General features: G+C 47.8%; 1 protein-coding gene across 6 annotated transcripts; it reads left to right on the top strand.

The window, feature by feature from the left end:
* Positions 1 to 116: 116 nt before the first annotated feature.
* Positions 117 to 17,668, top strand: U2af2 (U2 small nuclear RNA auxiliary factor 2). 6 transcript variants are annotated; one of them, XM_087554108.1, is made up of 13 exons: positions 117 to 258; positions 4,027 to 4,146; positions 4,368 to 4,503; positions 5,208 to 5,252; positions 5,541 to 5,644; positions 5,994 to 6,145; positions 7,371 to 7,487; positions 8,295 to 8,433; positions 12,306 to 12,385; positions 12,460 to 12,582; positions 12,855 to 12,941; positions 13,183 to 13,431; positions 16,913 to 17,668. In XM_087554108.1, the coding sequence occupies exons 5-13, from the start codon at positions 5,623 to 5,625 to the stop codon at positions 17,045 to 17,047; spliced, it is 1,104 nt and encodes a 367-aa protein (XP_087410234.1). In that variant the 5' UTR covers positions 117 to 258; positions 4,027 to 4,146; positions 4,368 to 4,503; positions 5,208 to 5,252; positions 5,541 to 5,622; the 3' UTR covers positions 17,048 to 17,668. The 6 variants fall into 6 exon arrangements, with proteins under 6 accessions (XP_087410234.1, XP_087410225.1, NP_001414126.1 ...); XM_087554099.1 differs by having other exon boundaries at positions 12,855 to 12,953; NM_001427197.1 differs by lacking the exon at positions 4,027 to 4,146 and having other exon boundaries at positions 133 to 258.
* The last annotated feature ends 51 nt before the right edge of the window (positions 17,669 to 17,719 follow it).

The raw sequence follows: 17,719 nt of genomic DNA, 5'->3' as shown, positions 1-17,719 counted from the left end.
GATCTGAGCTCGGGGAAGTTCGAGGGGGGGTGGGGCGGGCGGGACGAGGGGGTGGAGTCGGGACGGGGCGGGGCTTGGGGCTTGCTTAGGTAGGCGACGGAGTGCCGGCGGGGGCCGGAAGTAGCCGAAGCCAGCGGCGGAAGTAGCCGGAGCGGGCGGGCGGCAAGGCGAGGCGAGAGCTGCACAGGGCCCTACGCGGCCGCCTAAGCATGTCGGACTTCGACGAGTTCGAGCGGCAGCTCAACGAGAATAAACAAGGTGAGGGCGCTGGGGTTGTGGGGTGGCTTCTTGCTTCGCCCTGTGCGCCCCCCCTGCCATTTCTCTTGTTCCCTTCCCTAGGGCCGCACGATTTACCCCCCCCCCCGTGCCGCGCGCGCCTAGCTCACGTGACCTCCCCTTGGCGCTGAGGGAAGGGGTGGCGGGCGAGGCTCACGGCGCGTGCGCGCCGCAATATCCCGCGCCCACGTGGTCTCGGTGGAGGCGGCGCGTTTTGTCAAGTAGGCGCATTGAGGGCGCGCCGCATTCCTCTTTGTGCATCTTTTTTGTTGTTGTTTTAAATTTTTGTCTTTTACTTGAGAAAGACATGAATTTAGGTCTCAATTCTTTTTCTTTTGCTGCCTTCGCACTTCCGCTTCCGGTCGGGCGTACTTTTCCTTTCTCCACGCCCCCTTTGTTTCCAAAATGGCGGTGGTGAAGCACACTCTCTCCCCCCCCCTCCTTCACGTGGACTGGCGCTGCAATCACTAGGTGCTTGTAGGTTTCGAGCCTGTTCATACTTTTCGATTTCTCCAGAACTCTCCTGTCTCGATGTTTCTGTCTCAGCCTCCGGTTTTGTGGCGTCTTAGATAAAAATGTGTCCTACACCTGTTTGCCCGCCAAAGAGGGAAGTCTCTGCGTTCTTTGTGCCCCTGCTGAGCATAAATCATATATGCCTTGGAGTTTGGGCGGCCGACATCTGTTTTTCATATCCCTAACACTCCCTAAACCTTTTGGTTTTAGGCAAAGCCCAGGTCCTGTATCATTCCAAACTCGGACACCTAAATCCAATCATACTGTAGGGATAATAAAATAATAATAAAATAGTCAAGCAAATGGGAAGTAGGGAGCTGGCCCATTAGTAGGTTAGTAGAGGCAGGTGCTCCTAAAGTAAGATCCTGTACTATGAATTTGGATCAGAAAGGCAGTCAGGCTATGTTGGTGCTGATGGATTTAGGAATCCCGAGGAAAGAGTTGAGTTATATATAAGATATAAGACATCTCTACAACCTCCTTTTTTGAGACTGAAGAGCTCAAATTTCTTAAGGATTGAGACTTAAGCTGCCTTGTGTTGGGGCATTCGGTGAGACCTTCAGAATTCTTCGAAATGAAGCTGGAATTGAGAGAGTAGTTGAAACAGTACATGTGGAAAAAGTAATTATTCTGAGTGCCCTTGTTGAGCTTTTCTGCTTTGAGTAGTGTACTGTTTAAAAGTATAGGCCTTAGAAATTGAATATACCTGAGTTCAAATATCTTTATGTATGGTAATTTGTTAGGTGTATGCTGATCATCACTGCTCTGTTTACTGGGTTTTTGAAATTAGTAATGGTGGTACATACTGACTATAGTTGTGATTAAACTCAGGCCTTACCATGTGTCAGGGCAAGGAAATTTGTTAAACTCTTAAAATCTCCCTCCCTCCCTCCCTCCCTCCCTCCCTCCCTTCCTTCCTTCCTTCCTTCCTTCCTTCCTTCCTTCCACAAGGTTTCTCTGTATAGCCCCAGCTGTCCTTGAGTCCTTGAACTTGTCCTACTCAACAGAGGTTCTCCTGCCTCTGCCTTCTGCATGAGACTTGAGCCACCATCATGCTCTAAACAGTCTTAAGTGAATCATTTGTAACAGCCTTCTGAGGACATACTAGCTTTCTGTTTATTGAGCAGTAAACTAGGGCTTATAAAGTTTTTGTTTTTTCTCTTAAGAAAAAAAGCTCCAGGCATTAGTCAGTGGAAAGCTGGAGCTGAGTTTAAATGGAGCAGAGTGTATATAGATTGTGTGGCTTGGATTATGCTAAATACCTAACTAGACTGGTGTCGAGTTGTAGAAGGGTGGGGAAAGTGGATGCCAAATGTTATTCCTATAAGACCTTGGTAATGTAGATGTGACCTTCATTCAAAGAAAGAAAAACTGGATGTTAAAGCTAAGTTCCTGCTTTTGTGTAGAGCTCTGACTGCAAAGCCAGTTCCTTGTGGTTCAGGTGGTTCAAGTGGAGCTGCTTTAGCTGTTTTTTGAGGCTGTGATACTAGTTCTAGAGTGTCCCTTCTGATGTTGGCAACGGGGCCTGAGACCCAGCCTATAAGGGTCGATTATTGGAGCTATGTGCATAAGACAGCTAGAGTATAGCATTTTGAGCAAATGAAGTTTCCTTTTAACGGTCCAGCATCAGTATGTGGGAGAAGGTTCTTGCCTTGCTGGAAGAAAGCTTGACCATCTTGTCACCTTGCCTGCCTGTGGGTATTTGTCTCTGACCCAGACTCACTGTATCTCTTAGCTTTAGCCCCCTTCTTAGTTCCCTAAGTTTACAGGAAGTTTGTGTCCTAGACACCTGGTGTTGTCATGTCATTTTTGGAGTTTGTTGTTTTTGCTTTTGAGACTTAGCGGGAGGGAAGACATTTGGGATTTGTAAGTAGCCCCTCTTCCTGGTGTGGAGCCAGAGCTGTGCTTGTCTCAATATTCCACAGTTCTTGCCCCTGTCTAGCTCTTGATTATTTTATTCTTTACATGTACATGCACATTCTTTGCTGTTAGTAGTTGAACCCAGACTCTGTAATGAGTGTTCTGCTTGGTCTTCGTTTGAGACTACAGCCTGGTACCTAACTTAGTGGCATTACAATTTCAGTCTTGGCTTCACTGTTGCCCAGCTGTTGGGCTTTGAGCAAGTCATGATCTCCCTGTGCCTCAGTTTCCTTATCTGCTTTATGAGCTTCTGACAGATTTTCCAAAGCACTAGTGACAATTAAATGCAAGCGACAATAGTCTGTTTGCAGATTCAGATAGAAGTATCTCAAGGTTGGTTATGTTTTGGTTATGTTTTTCCTGAGGTGTTTTTTTAGTATTAGTAGTTGAGTTAAATATTTCAAAATTTACTTACTGCAACAGAAAAATACATAATATAAATGTAGAGTGTGTTTAAAATCTACTATGAAATTTCTCTTATTGCTTTTTCCTACTGCCAGTCTCAGAAGTCAGTACTTTTAGGATACACCTGTTAGAGTTTTTGAGTATGTATCTCATTTAACTCACTAGCCTCCAACCCTTCATTTTCTTGTGTCAGCCTGCCACATGTCTCATCACTCCTGGCTGTGTTCATCTGTATGGGTGGGTGGGGGGTTGATGGTTGAGAGATCAGTGGTACTTTGGAATTAAGGAAATACATTAAGGTGATCCTGGTTTAGCTTCTACCTTGAGGGGGTAGTCTGCAGAGTAGTAGTTATAGTGTTGTGTTTTTATTTAAGTTGGAGCCTATGTAGGTCCAGCTGGTCTGGAACTTGCTAGGTAGACCAGGCTGGTCTTAGGTCCATCTGCCTGCCTTTGCCTCTGAGGCTTTGTAGTTTTTCTTGCTAGGCTGTGCTCTGTTAGTAGCCATGACCTCTGAGGCAGAGATGCTAAGGAAGCAGAGTAGATAATGGTGAAGACACAGGTCCTTATTCTAGCCCACCCTGCTTTTGGCTTTGAGGGAGTAAGGCACGGAGGTGCTGGTAGATGAGGCTTCTCTGGACCATCAGTTGAAATATTAGGGAGGTGTCTTTTCCTTCCTTTCTGTGTGTTCAGAAAGAAGCCCCTCCCTTCAGAGCGTGCATGCTCTTGCATTATTCACCTGGTTGGGAAGGGATGGAGTTGAGTTTCCTCACTTCTTAAGGTTATTAGATCTGCCTGGCACCTGACCCTTGGGTCTGGTGGTGGGGCTGTGGGTACCAGCTGGTTGCAGAGGTTTTTCCTGAGGGGTTGCTGGGTCTCTTCAGGAAAACATCATTGGGTCTCTTGATTCCCCAGCCTCTAGCCCTGCCCCTCTCAGGGACGACCCTGGGGTCAGGCCCCTCAGCCCTCGAGGGGGACCAGGAGCCAGCTTCCTCTGTCTTCTCTGGCTCCTCAGCTCCTCTTGAGCATCTTCAGGTATCTTACACCCCGGGGGCATTTCCAGGCCCTGTCCCTTTGGTCCCTTCAGAGTCCTTGGGGACTCGGGTGTGGACCCAGGAGGCCTGTTGTCTCCTTTCATTAAATCCCTTCCCTTGGTGGGGTGGCCTCCCTGGGTCTTGGTATAGCCACCAGCACGCAGGGTGGGCTGGGCCTGCACTTTCTCTTCACTCATTCCATGTCTTCTCATGCTTGTCCAGAACGGGACAAGGAAAACCGGCACCGGAAGCGTAGTCATAGTCGCTCTCGAAGCCGGGACCGAAAGCGCAGGAGCCGGAGCCGAGATCGGCGTAACCGGGACCAGCGCAGTGCCTCCCGGGACAGGAGACGACGAAGGTACACTAGAGCCCTGGGACTTCTGGCTGGGTCCTCTGTCAGAGACTGGGTCTGCCTGATTGTTCTCCATGTGGGTGCCGCTTGGTCTGTCTTGAACTCAGTTTTCCCTGTTTATGGGATTTCTTTCAGTTTCTCTGGCAGTGGCAAAGGGTTGCTGGGGGCAGTAGTTCCTGGGGGCAGGGAATGAGTTTTTTTTTTTTTTTTTCTCTTCCCCTGTCTAAGGCTGTACCTGTCTTTTGAGGGCCCAATTATTTTTTTCTTATTCTCTCATTCTGTCTGGGGCTCTTTCGGAGAACCCTGTTTGTTTCTGCTTCCTCTGTTCTGGGAGGAGGGCTGTATCTGAAGCTTTCATTTCTAGCTCAGGGCTAGTTATTCCGAGGCATCTTTCCTTCCTGGGTTCCCCTCATTCTCTCTGTTCCTTTTAGGTAAGGAAGTGTGGGATATATGAAGAACATCCTTTCTTATCTCAGTTTCTCCATAGAGTGGCCTAGTCTTTTCCTGCTCCTTCTCATTACTTCCACATTCCTGGGAATGGTAGGGTTAGGGGGATTGGCAGGGCCGAGGGGGCCTGCATGCTACTTGTTCTCCTCGGTCCTGCCTTGATCCTGGGGTTCAGTGATCTTGGGTGTGGTGTGTTATGAGGGGAAGACAAAGGTCCCCAGTCACTCCTCCCCATACCTTTCCCTTTCCCTCCCACCCCTCAGCAAACCTTTGACCAGAGGCGCTAAAGAGGAGCACGGTGGATTGATGTGAGCTTCTCTTCCTGCCCCTTCTGCCCCATGTCCAATCCCTTCTCCTTCCTCACCTGTGCAATTTGCCTGCCTTGCATCCCCACCCTGGCCCGAGCACTGGGAAAGAGGCTCATCTGCCAGTGTCCCTCCTCAGGCCCAGGCCTAGCTCTCCCTCCTGGAGAGAGAGGAGCTTCTCTGTGGGAGGGTGGGGTGGACTGGGAAGGTGCTCCTTATGGGATTTGCAGACCCAGTGTTGGTCAGACTGAGGTTGCCCTGCCCCACTTTCCCCCTCCCCCCCTTCCCCAGTCGTTCCCCCCGCCATGAGAAGAAGAAGAAGGTTCGTAAATACTGGGACGTGCCACCGCCTGGCTTTGAGCACATCACCCCAATGCAGTACAAGGCCATGCAAGGTAGGCCTTTCCCTCCCGTAGGCTTTGTGGGGGTTACAATTGTGTGTGTGTGGAGGGAGGGTGTTAGGGGTTAAAGTTGTGTGTGTTAATGTGCTTGGTGAAACTAAAGGACTTCTGGTACCTGCCATGTGAAGTGCTGCTGGAGGAGGGAATGTCTTCCGTAGCAGGCCCCTTAGGAAGTCAGACTTCTTAGTAGTGGGTATTGGACTCCATTGCTGAGTTGACTTGGCTGATTGAAGAGCTTCCAGATGAAGTGGTCTGGAGGGTGGGTGGGTATGGTTAGTGTACACTGAGTGGTCCTGGTTTTAGGGTTGCTAATGGGATTTTACTCTTTATACCTTTCTTGAAGCTGCGGGTCAGATTCCAGCCACTGCCCTTCTCCCGACTATGACTCCTGATGGTCTGGCTGTGACCCCAACGCCAGTGCCTGTGGTTGGGAGCCAGATGACCAGACAGGCCAGACGTCTCTACGTGGGCAACATCCCTTTTGGCATCACTGAGGTACTGCCCTCCTCCTGCCCCGGCCCTCTCCCCTGTTTCCCTACCCTGTGCCTCCCCTCCCTCCATTCCCTTTCCCCAACCTGCACGCGTCAGACTCTGTTCCTGCAAGACCCCCCGGCCCCCTCCCAGACGGACGGATGGAGTTGAGCCAGCCAGGGGCCGGGCTGGGGGTGGCCCCTCCCTCCCTCCTCTTCCCCTCTCCCGTCTCCCTTTCCCCAACCTCCTCCAGCAACCCAGGGATCAAACACACACATAACGTACCCACTTACATATTGTACCTACGTGTTGGAGAGAGACAGAGAGGGAGACTCGACACACGTACAAACAGACGCACGTCCCTCCAGTTTTCTGACATGCTCTCCTTTTCTGCCGTCTATCCACATCCTTTTCCCCACATCCCTCCCATGGTCGCTGTTCTTTTATTTTTGGTAGCCCTGACCTCCCCCACCTTCCCCACCACTCCTCTCCCCCACCCCTTTCCCCCACCCCTTCCCGTGGCACCCCCTGAGAATCCCGAGATCAAAGAGTTGTTTCCATTTCTCTTTAAAGTGAAATATTGTGGGGCTGAGATCCCTCGTAGCAACAAAAAGTTTGCTACCATCGTCGAAGGCAAGTAAGGTCCATTCTGACTTTCTCAACCTGCACTTTGCTACATTTGATAAACCAGCCCCCGGACTCCAGGGCCAGATCCCTCCACATCACTCTTTTCTCCTCCCCTCCCGCCCTACCCCTTCTTCCCCTGCTCCTCCATCTCTCCCTGCCCCTGCACTCTACTTGTTCTGCCTCTCTGGGCGCCCTTCCTGTCCCTTTGCTTGTCTTTCTCTTCCTGCCTGTTGTTCTCCTACCTTGTCTGCACTGGGCATTTCTTCCTCGTGTCATCCTCATGTTTTTTGTTTTTTCCTCTTGCTGTCATATCCTGTCATCTTTTTCTTGAATAACTTCTTTCTAATTTTTTGGGCTCCATGGCTCATCCCTCATGCCTGTCCTTCTGTCTGGCCCATTTGCTCCTGTCTCCTGTCTGTTTTCTCATTTTCCTCCTGCACTTGTTCCTACTATTGACCTCTATACCCCTGACCCATATTCCACTGTCCCTTTCCCTCCCCGTTCCCCCTTCCCTCATTCCTCTCCCCTTACCCCCAAACCCCTCTGTGTCTCCCTCTCTCACCCTTCCCCTCCTCTCTCCACCTCCCTCCCCGCCCTCCCCTGTCTCCTATTCCCTCTGCAGGAGGCTATGATGGACTTCTTCAACGCCCAGATGCGCTTGGGGGGGTTGACTCAGGCCCCTGGCAACCCAGTCTTGGCTGTTCAGATAAATCAAGACAAGAATTTTGCCTTTTTGGAGGTAAGCTTTCCAGTGATAAGGTTAAGGGATAGTAGGGCTAATCTGTGCTGGCTACTTTGTTTTCTCTGCAGCCCATTTTCCATTTGGCTGCTGAAGGAGTTCTGCAGTTCCATCTTGACTTATGCCTTCCTGTGTTCTACCTCACTGGGAGGACTGTTTGGCATCTGCCTGCTTTGTGGTTTTTGAGACTGTTCTGGCCCAGTCCACTCTGTTCAGGCTATACGGATTTTTCCAGAGGGCTCAGTATGCTTCTACTTACTTGGGGCCTAGGCTGAGGCAGTTTAATCTAGATGTTTATAAGTCATATTTCTTAGCAGTTACTCTCCAACTGTCTGTAAAGAGCTAGTTCAACTCTGGAGTCATAATTGTAAAACACGGTGGTGGTAGCGTGATCAAGGCTACCGAAGACTTTTTGAATGTTCTTTCTCAGTTTGTACTTGCCCATCAGAGTCTATTTTGATTTGTACTATTAGAGACTTCAGATTAAGTGTCACTTCATTAGAAAGCCTGGGCTGTCATTGCCACCAAACTTACTTGACCTAACTTTTCCCTGCTGGCTTCTCAGCAGTTGGTCCCTTTCCACATTGTCAGAATTTATGATGGTGTGCTTGCTATCTGTTGGGTGCCAGGATATTTGCTTTCTAGAGTGTAAGCTTCTAGAAACAATCTGGTAATGCTTTTTCCCATTGTCCAGTACAGGGTTTGGTACATGATGTTTGTTTATATAAGTGGGAGGAAAGTTAAGAGTCTTGGGGGCTGGTCTAGTCCCAGCCTACCCCCTTAGTTCTGTTGCTTCTCTTCCTTCAGTTCCGGTCAGTGGATGAGACGACCCAGGCCATGGCCTTTGATGGCATCATCTTCCAGGGCCAGTCATTGAAGATTCGAAGGCCTCATGACTACCAGCCACTGCCTGGCATGTCAGAGAACCCCTCTGTTTATGTGCCTGGTGAGTGGGAATTTGTTAGGGTGGTGGGTGGGATAGGAAGACACTGTTTCCTCAACCCGAGTTCCTGTACTTAGTCCACCTAGATAGAGTTGCTTTGGCGATAGTGTGTGCGACTGTGGATCTTCTTCCAGCTAGGCCTCTGAAGTGGTGGCGAGCTGTGATCTGAGAACTTAGAGTTTAGCTTAGCTTGTAAACGTCAGAGCTAGGTCCAGATCAGATGTATTCAGGAAAGTATGGGATTTGGAGTCTGGGCATTGTTCTTACCTTGTCTGCTTAGCCCTGGAATTTTAGGACTTGATGTGTTGTGTATGTATGTACTTATAAGTACGTATCAACAGATCTTTGTGTGTTCTGGTGTGTGGCCCTGGTATCTTAGTCTTCACTGATACCATGTCTTTGTCATGTGTTCTGTGCTGTCCTGTAGTTATATTAATATAACCTCTGATTGGTAGGTCACAATAGATCTTTAGTGCTTAAGCTACAGACAGGGTCATTAAAAAATACAGATATTTTTGGGATTTTTATTTTTATATTTTGCACTAATTTTTCAGAGTTTAAAAGGCTCAGTGTACACCATCCTGCAAATTGTAGTTTGCTGACCTAGCTTTTGGCAGGTGAAGTGGGGTATGAGTTGGGATATGTAGGCTGTTTGATGCGCTACTGGACTTTAGGAAGCACTGGTGCTGGAGTCTAGCTAAGTGAGTCAGGCCCTGGTCTGAGGCTGATTGGAATGAATGTGGGGTCCTCCTGGTTGATGCTCAACATCACAGAGGGTGCCCATGGGAACCAAGTCATGTCACCTCTTTACTATAGAGGAGGAGCACATTTCTGGTAGTATAGGACTTGGGATCGTTGCCTTACTACCTAATGCTTTCTTATTGCAAGGTCTGGTGAGGTCAGTGCCTCTTTCCACTCCATTTACCTAAGACTTAAGCTAACATGTTCTTCAAAATACTGCTTGGAGAAGAATTCACAGTGGTACTGGGGATTAACTCCAGCCCTTGTGCTTGTCAGGAAAGCACTTTACCTCTAACCTGAATCCCAAGCTCCTTTTTAGTTCTTATTTTGAGGTAGGGTCTTACTAAGTTTGCCTAGACAGGCCAGGATCTTGGCCTCCTGTACCTAGCTGCCTGGGTAGTAGTTGAGATTATAGGCCTGTGCCACTACGTCCTGCTTGCTTGCTGACTCTCAGGTGAAGCTGTAGACCATCTTATTTGTATCTCTTGGCACTAAATTCACTGTTTGGATTGCTCTGTAATTACATAGACAGCTACCTGCTGGTTTTAATGACCGTGTGGCATGCCAGTTGTTGCCTGTTCCTCGATCTTCTTTTAGCCTTCACTTGTTAATTATGAGTTGGAAGTCAGTTGTGGCCCACAGCTTGTTCTTACAAATAAATTTTGGCACACTCTCATTCCTTTTATGTTACTTATTTTTATTACTGGTATCATTGTACTTGGAATTCTAGGAATTGAACTTTAGAGCCTTGCTCCTGCTAGGTAGGTAGTCTGCCACTTGATGGTATCCTCAGCCTTTTTGATATTAGTTTGAGGCAGGGTCTCTCTGTGTTTCCCAGGGGAGGCCTTGAACTTTGGATCTTCCTGCATAGTCCGGATTGTAAACTTGTACCAGAAGGCCTGGCTGTAGAGGTTTTTGATACATGGTATAACTGTATCTTGGACTGGTCTCCCAACTGCCCCCAGTATTGAGATCACAAGCATGTGCCACATCACAGTTTGACATCCTTTTGTAGTAGGTGGAATTGTCATTTCACAGAGGAGGAAAGCCAGCAGTGATGATTAATAATTGTTCTTGGTCGTGTAATTCATAGGTTTCCTGGGCTGCACAGGTTGGCTTCAGAGGGAGTCATAGCTCAGCTTTTGTACTCTTTCATGTTACTTTCTGCTGGAAACCATGTAGATAATGTCACAGTTGCTTTGGATCATGCTGCTAAGGGGCAAGCCTCTTGCACAGTGAGTCTCTGCACCGCTGTGATTAAACAATAGAAAGATCAGTCCTGAGTCTCTTTGGGATGTGCCTGCCTGTGCTTCCACACAAATTTACTACTTTGGAGGTGGTAGCACCAACTGGAATTCTGCCTTCAGGTCCTGGTCTTGTTTTTTGAACTTCCTCTTCCAGAGGAGGAGAACAAAGGTCACTATATAAACTAAAGAGGGAAAGCACTTGATGAAATCTACTGAACGTTGATGATAGAGTTAAAAGATTTGTAAATCGGAAGGCTGACTTTGTCCCTGGTGAGAGAGTAATGGACTGATCACTTAAACTGACATCACCTGTAGTGGAAGCTGAGCTGCATTCCCCCAGAAGTGAGTTCTTAGTCACCAGTGTTAGCTCCTTGTATTCCTGGGATTAAGTGGCACAGAATGCTTCTGTGTGTGCCCTGTTAGTAGTGTGGTCTCCTTGTTTTCTCTGGTGTAGATAGCAAAGAGTTGAAGTCAGGGCAGCTGGGTTGGGCTCTACCTTGTGCTCCCTCTAAGGTAAGGTACAGTGATTACCAGATTGGGCCTGGGGTCCGGTTGCTGCCTTGTTGCTTACTTGTCAGAGACTGCTGCAGAGCCAAGCCTGCTGAGCTGCTTTAGAAGTCACCTTTTTCCTGTCTCAGAACTTAGAACTTTACTTTTTGCTTTAAGTTAGGGCTTTTGTACCTGAGGTAGATTAACTCTTTAATTTTATGTGTATGAGTGTGTGTTGCCTGCATATAAGTATATACTGTATGGATGCCTGGTGTCCAAGGAGGTCAGAAAAGAGAGAGTCAAATTCCCTGGAGCTGGAGTTATGAGTGGTTGTGAGTTATCATGTGGGTGCTGGTAAGCTGAACCTGGGCCCCCTAGAAGAGCAGCAAGTGCTTTTAACTGCTAAGCCATCTCTCCAGGCCCAGATAGGTTTTTAAAGTAGTTGTGCCTGACCTATGACAGTACTGGTTATGGCCTGGCTGTTAATGCTTCTGCTTGTCACAGTTGCACTGTAGCTTAGGTCTGTTGTGGCCTAGGTGACTTGACTACTGGGGTACACTTCTGATGGTTAGAAATAGCTGAATTGATGCCTGCAGTTCTTTGGGGCACATCACACCCTGGAAGACGGATGGGTCACAGTGACCCAGGTTCTGGGGTGTGTCCATTCAGTATCTTGATGCTTTTGCAGATTAGGATGGACCACTGCACTTGGCATGGGGGAGAGCTGGAAAGAGGGAGGTTACTTATAGTGGGACTTTGGAATAGAGAAGTTACGCTGGACTGATGCAGGGGCCTGATAATGACTCTTAAGAATTGAATGATGGTGAAACTTGTGTGGTGTGCTAAGAAGCATCTGGCCATCACTTATATGTGAGTTGAATAGAGAAGAAGGGAGTTTTCCTCAGGTGATACCACTATGTAGTTATATTGGAGCTTTAATGGATCCTGAACACAGCTTCGCAGAGTTGACCACTAGTCATCATGACAGTGGTAGCCAACACTGAGGCATGTTTTGAGACTCTAAGCAGCCTCTCAGCTCCTTGTCACATTACCTCAGAATGCAGGTCACCCCTGCAAGGGCTTATGGACCCTGTGACCTTGAAGGCAAAGGGCTGAACAACAGAAGGAGATGAGATGTTCCTGGGTGGTTGTCAGTTCCTAGGGAATGTTTCATATTCAGTTGTTGATTGGTCAATGCTCATGTACTTGTCAGAATATGGGGGTGGTGTGGCTTCCTCCTACCTTTATTTATATGATATCTTAAGTAGGATAAGACCTGTGAAAGGGCTCGTTGTAGATTTTTTTTTTTTTGAGACTGATTGTTCTGTCTTAGCCTCCCAAGTGCTGAAAAGACACGTGCGTATGTCACCAGTTCCATCTTTCTTCCTTTTGTCTTAGGAGTTGTATCCACTGTAGTCCCAGATTCTGCCCATAAGCTGTTCATCGGGGGCTTGCCCAACTACCTGAATGATGACCAGGTAAATCCTCTGCTCTCTTGCTAGCTACCTTTATCAGCCTGACCAAACCCTGATGAATTTTTGGCCCCTTGCAGGTAAAAGAACTGCTGACATCCTTTGGGCCTCTAAAGGCCTTCAACTTGGTCAAGGATAGTGCCACAGGGCTCTCCAAGGGCTATGCCTTCTGTGAGTACGTGGACATCAACGTTACAGATCAGGTGAGCCCAAGTGTTTAGCTGCTTGCTCCATCTGCCCTTCTTAACCCTACTTCATTTCTTAGCTTAGGGGTCCTTTCCTTGGGCTAGGGTGGGAGGTGTTTAGTGGGGATTCATTTCTTTTCCTTTGGTTTTGCCTCTTTTCAAACTTAAAGGCCCTTTGCCTTCTACTCTTTCCTTGACAATGCCTGGTTCTTTGGGGGAAGTGCTGGGCCCCTTGGTTCCTGACTTGTTCCTTCCCTGCACCCCTTCCACCCTTCATCCTCTGACCATAGGCTATTGCGGGGCTGAATGGGATGCAGCTAGGGGACAAGAAGCTGCTTGTCCAGAGGGCGAGTGTGGGAGCCAAGAATGCCACGCTGGTGAGCCTCCCGGCACGTCATCTTCCATTGGCTAGAGGGACCCTGGGGGTGGGAAGGGTTGGATGGGAAGGTTTTCTTGAGTTCTGCCCCAGTTTTCATGGGAGGGGATTTGGACAATGGGTTCATAAGTGTTTTAAGTAGAGGAATGGTCCCACTAGTTGGGTGTAAGAGGCACAGGCTTGAATGGAGGGAGGCTAGTCTGAGCCATTTTGTGACAAATCTGTTCTCCCTGACCCCACAGAGCACCATCAATCAGACACCTGTGACCCTTCAAGTGCCCGGCCTGATGAGCTCTCAGGTGCAGATGGGCGGTCACCCAACTGAGGTCCTGTGCCTCATGAACATGGTGCTCCCTGAGGAGCTGCTGGACGATGAGGAATATGAGGAAATTGTAGAGGATGTACGAGACGAGTGCAGCAAGTATGGGCTGGTCAAATCCATTGAAATTCCTCGGCCCGTGGATGGCGTCGAGGTGCCTGGCTGCGGAAAGGTCAGGGTGCCTTTATTTTGTGTACACACCCCTTACCACCCTCTGTCCCTCTCAATACCTGTCTAGTTCCGGCCAAGGGTGATGCAGAGGACCCAGAGAGGATCAAGCTCGTTTGGGAGACTGGGGCCTATAGTGGAGAAATTGGTTTCTGTATTGATGTAACTTATTTTTTTTCTTCTTATGTAATCCTTTTGCAAGTAGCTTTGCCTTTTTTGTTGATAAGATGTTACCACATACAGTTTCCTTACTACCTATGTGCCTTGAAGCTACATCTGTGTTCTTCTTTCAGTGGTTTCTGAACCTCTTCATAGTGTGTGGTGCAGAGGTGACAAGCCACACACAGCTAGGCATCACATGTTTGTGGTCTTGATTTCAGAGGCTACTGAGTTACCACCTCTGCACTGTGGTGGGTTTAGATAAGCTCTGCTTGTCCACCTTGGAAGGTGCTGATGAGGGTTGGTGGTGGTCTTATTCTGCCAGTAGAAGATTTGGTTGTGAATAGAGCTCTTACTCAAAAATAGTTGGGGGTACTTTGCTAGGGTGCTGTGTTGGGCAGTAACAGGAAAGGGTTGCTGGATTCCTTTATTTTTCTTTCTGGTACTGAAGATAAAATTCATGGCCTCATAGTAGCCAACTAAAGCAACTGCTTTGTCACTGAGCCACATGCACAGGCCCAGGTTCTGGTTTTAGGTAGGTGGGTCTGTCCTAGGCAGATGGACAGAAAGCAGAGACCTCAGGTAGAATTGCTGTGTGTATGTTTGGTGGTGGGCTTATTCAAAGTAGGGGCTTGGTTTGCCCCTGTAGAGCTGACTGCTGCATTGTAGGAGTATGAATGATTGAGATGAGGACAGGATGTTCAGCCATTGATTTTAGGAACTCTTGTTATGGCTGAAAGAACCAGGAGCAGAATTTGTGAGAGAAGGGGCCAATTTTTGTAAGAGGATTAGGGGAGGGTCTTAAGAATTTGAGGAAGAAGCTTAGGGTTTTCTTCTAGAGGGGTGGGGCTTCGTGGATAGAAAAAAGCTGATGCAATGCCAGCTTGTTTGATAAATGTATGGAAAGGGCCTAGTCATGAGTCAGATGACCCATTGGGTTTCTTGTACTAAAGACAGATGGTGGTCTGCTTTAAAGTATGGTCCTGTGCTGGGGGATTTAGTCAAGGTGATATTATCTAGTGATAACATATAATTTGTATGCCCCATAAAACTTGAAGTGGTGAAATTGCCCAGGAACATTCAGAACACATCTGTGTCCATAAGTAATGCGGTAACTATAATAGGCACTGAGAGAAATGGATGAGTTTGTGGAAATGGGGAGGAGAAAGGCACAGGAGCAAAGTGTCAGGTGAGATGGAGGGCAACAGCCATCTTTGGGCCTGCTGCTTTCTTAGATATCCCTACTAGAGTCAGCCAGGAAACAGTTAGCTGGGCAGATGGGAACTCCCAAGGGGATGATTGATAGAAACTCACCGGTGGGGAGGCTGGGCAGGTTTCAAGTGAATCTTGGGCATGCAGCAGGGGTCTGGTGTGGTGGTCAAAAGGAAGAAGACTGTCTGGCTAAAAAAGCCTCTTGATTGCTTCTGTGCCAGTACTGGATATGCACTGTTTTTCTGATTCAGGCTGGCATCTTAATGGAAGCCTTCCTTAAATGGGGATTGAATGAATAAATACATACATACATACATACATACATACATACATACATACATACATACAGGGTCTCTGAATGCACAGACGGGCTTCTTGAGCAGCTGACTTTCTTTTGGTATTGATTTTCTTCATTTGAGATAGGGTTTTGCCATGTTGCTTCAGCTGGCTAGTCTTGAACTCATGGCACTTTGCTACCATATTCACCTTTATTCTATACTTAAACTTGTCTTCTAAAAATATATGAGGTTGATGCTGATGTTTAGTGTATATTATCCAGCTTTAAGTTAACAATATTTTAGGGGGTGGTTTTTTTTTTTTTTTTAGCTTTTTTTTTCTTTTTTTTTTCTTTTTTTCCAGAGCTGGGGACCGAACCCAGGGCCTTGCGCGTGCTAGGCAAGCGCTCTACCACTGAGCTAAATCCCCAACCCCTAGGGGGTGGTTTTGTTTCTGCTTTGAGGTGGGGTTTTACTGCATAGCCCAGGCAGACTTTGGGCTAGCGATCTTGCCTAAGCCTCCCTGCTGCTTGGATTGCAGGTGTGTATTCTCACACCTGCTTTAGGCTTGTCTCAGAGTTCATCTTAGAAATTTAGCTGTACTTCTCAATTTAAGTGTTTTGGAATTGGCCATCAATGGGGCCACACCTTTGTGTTAACAGACATTGCTCATTATCTCCTGGGGCCATACTCTGTCCCTACTTGAGAACCAGCATGCTAACCCAGTAACTTTTTTTTTTGAACCAAAGAATTCTATTATTACAGCAAAATAGTCTTCCTTGGTGCCTTGGTGTCTAATCTACCTAAGTCATGTTTAAATATTACTGTCTTGAAATGTATTGTTTAAGTAAGGTCCAAACCCCAAATTTGGCTGCAGTTTTTTTAAACAGACATACATTTATGTATGTATGTATGTATGTATGTATGTATGTATGTATGTACACTATCACTGTCAGATACACCCGAAGAGGTCATCAGATCCCATTGCAAATTGTTGTGAGCCACTATGTGGTTGCTGTGAATTGAACTCAACCTCTTGAAGAGCAGTTAGTTAGTGTTAACTGTTGAGTCATTTCTAATTCATTTATTTTTGTGTTTGTGCAAGCATGGGACAACTTTTGGGAGAGGAGTCAGACCTTTCCAAAATTGAACGTAGGATGTTAAGAGTTGTAGAGCCATTTTTGCTGGTCCCATAAAACTTCTGTCAGTTTTATCTCCTATTCTCTTCACTCTCTTCTGAAGTCAACTGGTTTGTTAAAGTAAAGCAGGGTGATGTATTTCCCATGTTACAGTACCTTCTGTATTCATTAGTTTTAAGGTGGTTCAAGCAGGATTATCAGCGTGGATAGATGAACCTCTTTTTTTTTTTTTTTTTGGAGCTGGGGACTGGACCCAGGGCCTTGTGCTTGCTAGGCAAGCGCTCTACCACTGAGCTAAATCCCCAACCCCTGATGAACCTCTTTTAATTCAGGTTGGGCTTGAATCCTAACTTCTGAGCTTTCCTTACCCACTCTCTATGGGCAGAGCGTGCTGTTGTAGTGGCTTGGGGAGCACCCTGTGGTGCAGAAGTGACCCCTCTCTCCTTTGGGATCTTTCCTGTGGTCACATGCCATGTGTATTCAGATGACTCAGGCCTGCCTGTTTTTCTCTGTTTCCATGATGTCTCTCATCTGTACTTTGTTCTTGGGTACTGGAGAATGTTTGGGTGAACAGCCTCACACTGAATGGAAGGCCTCTGTGGAGTGCATTGAGGTGTTCTCTCATTTTCTGTACTTAAATGAATGCTGAGTAGTTGCTAGGAGCCAGTTTTGTTCACAGAACTGCCTCTTGTTCCTACAGATCTTTGTGGAGTTCACCTCTGTGTTTGACTGCCAGAAAGCCATGCAGGGTCTAACCGGCCGCAAGTTCGCCAACAGAGTGGTGGTCACAAAATACTGTGACCCTGACTCGTACCACCGTCGGGACTTCTGGTAGAGGTGGCTGGGGGAGGGTGGGGGCAGGGCTGGCTGGGGACTTTCCCCCCCACCTGTCCCCTCCTCCTTTCCCCCCTCTGAAGATGATGGGCAGAGGAGTGACAGCCGAATGACAGCCGGCAGCAACTGGAATGGCAGCAATTAAGGGGGGTGGGGGGGTGGGGGGGCTAGGGCAGGAAGGGGACTGGGCAAGTGCACACAGGCCCACAGACACATGCACCCACACAGACACAGAGGGAACGGGCTGGGATGGGGACTGTGTGCACAGCAGGGCGGGTAGGACCCCCCACAGCCCCTTCCCAAACAGCCTCTTAACCCTTACACCCCTTTCCTCCTCTCTTACCCCATGGTAGGAACATAGCGTGTTTATATTTTATGGCCAAACTATTTTGAATTTTGTTGTCTGGCCCTCAGTGCCCTGCCTTCTCCCTTTGCAGGACCACAGCTCCCGTCCTCTGGCTTTGGTCCTCCCTGTTCTCCACCCTGGTTTCTTAAGTAGTTGGTTCTTCTTAGTCTTCCTGACCCTCAACCCGTGGTCTCAGTCCTGCTCCTCCTCTCTGTGGCAGTTTCATATTTGCTAATACGAATTTGCTCATTAAACATTTTGTTGTATTTTACTTTATGGCGCCCATCTGTGTCCAGTGTGTCCGCCCTTCTCTTTCGCCCGAGGGTG

Source organism: Rattus norvegicus, chromosome 1, assembly GCF_021556685.1.
Source record: "Rattus norvegicus strain SHRSP/BbbUtx chromosome 1, alternate assembly SHRSP_T2T, whole genome shotgun sequence".
Taxonomy (NCBI): Eukaryota; Metazoa; Chordata; class Mammalia; order Rodentia; family Muridae; genus Rattus; species Rattus norvegicus.
Note: the sequence above shows the minus strand (reverse complement) of the source record. Positions and strands in the feature narration are given on the sequence as shown.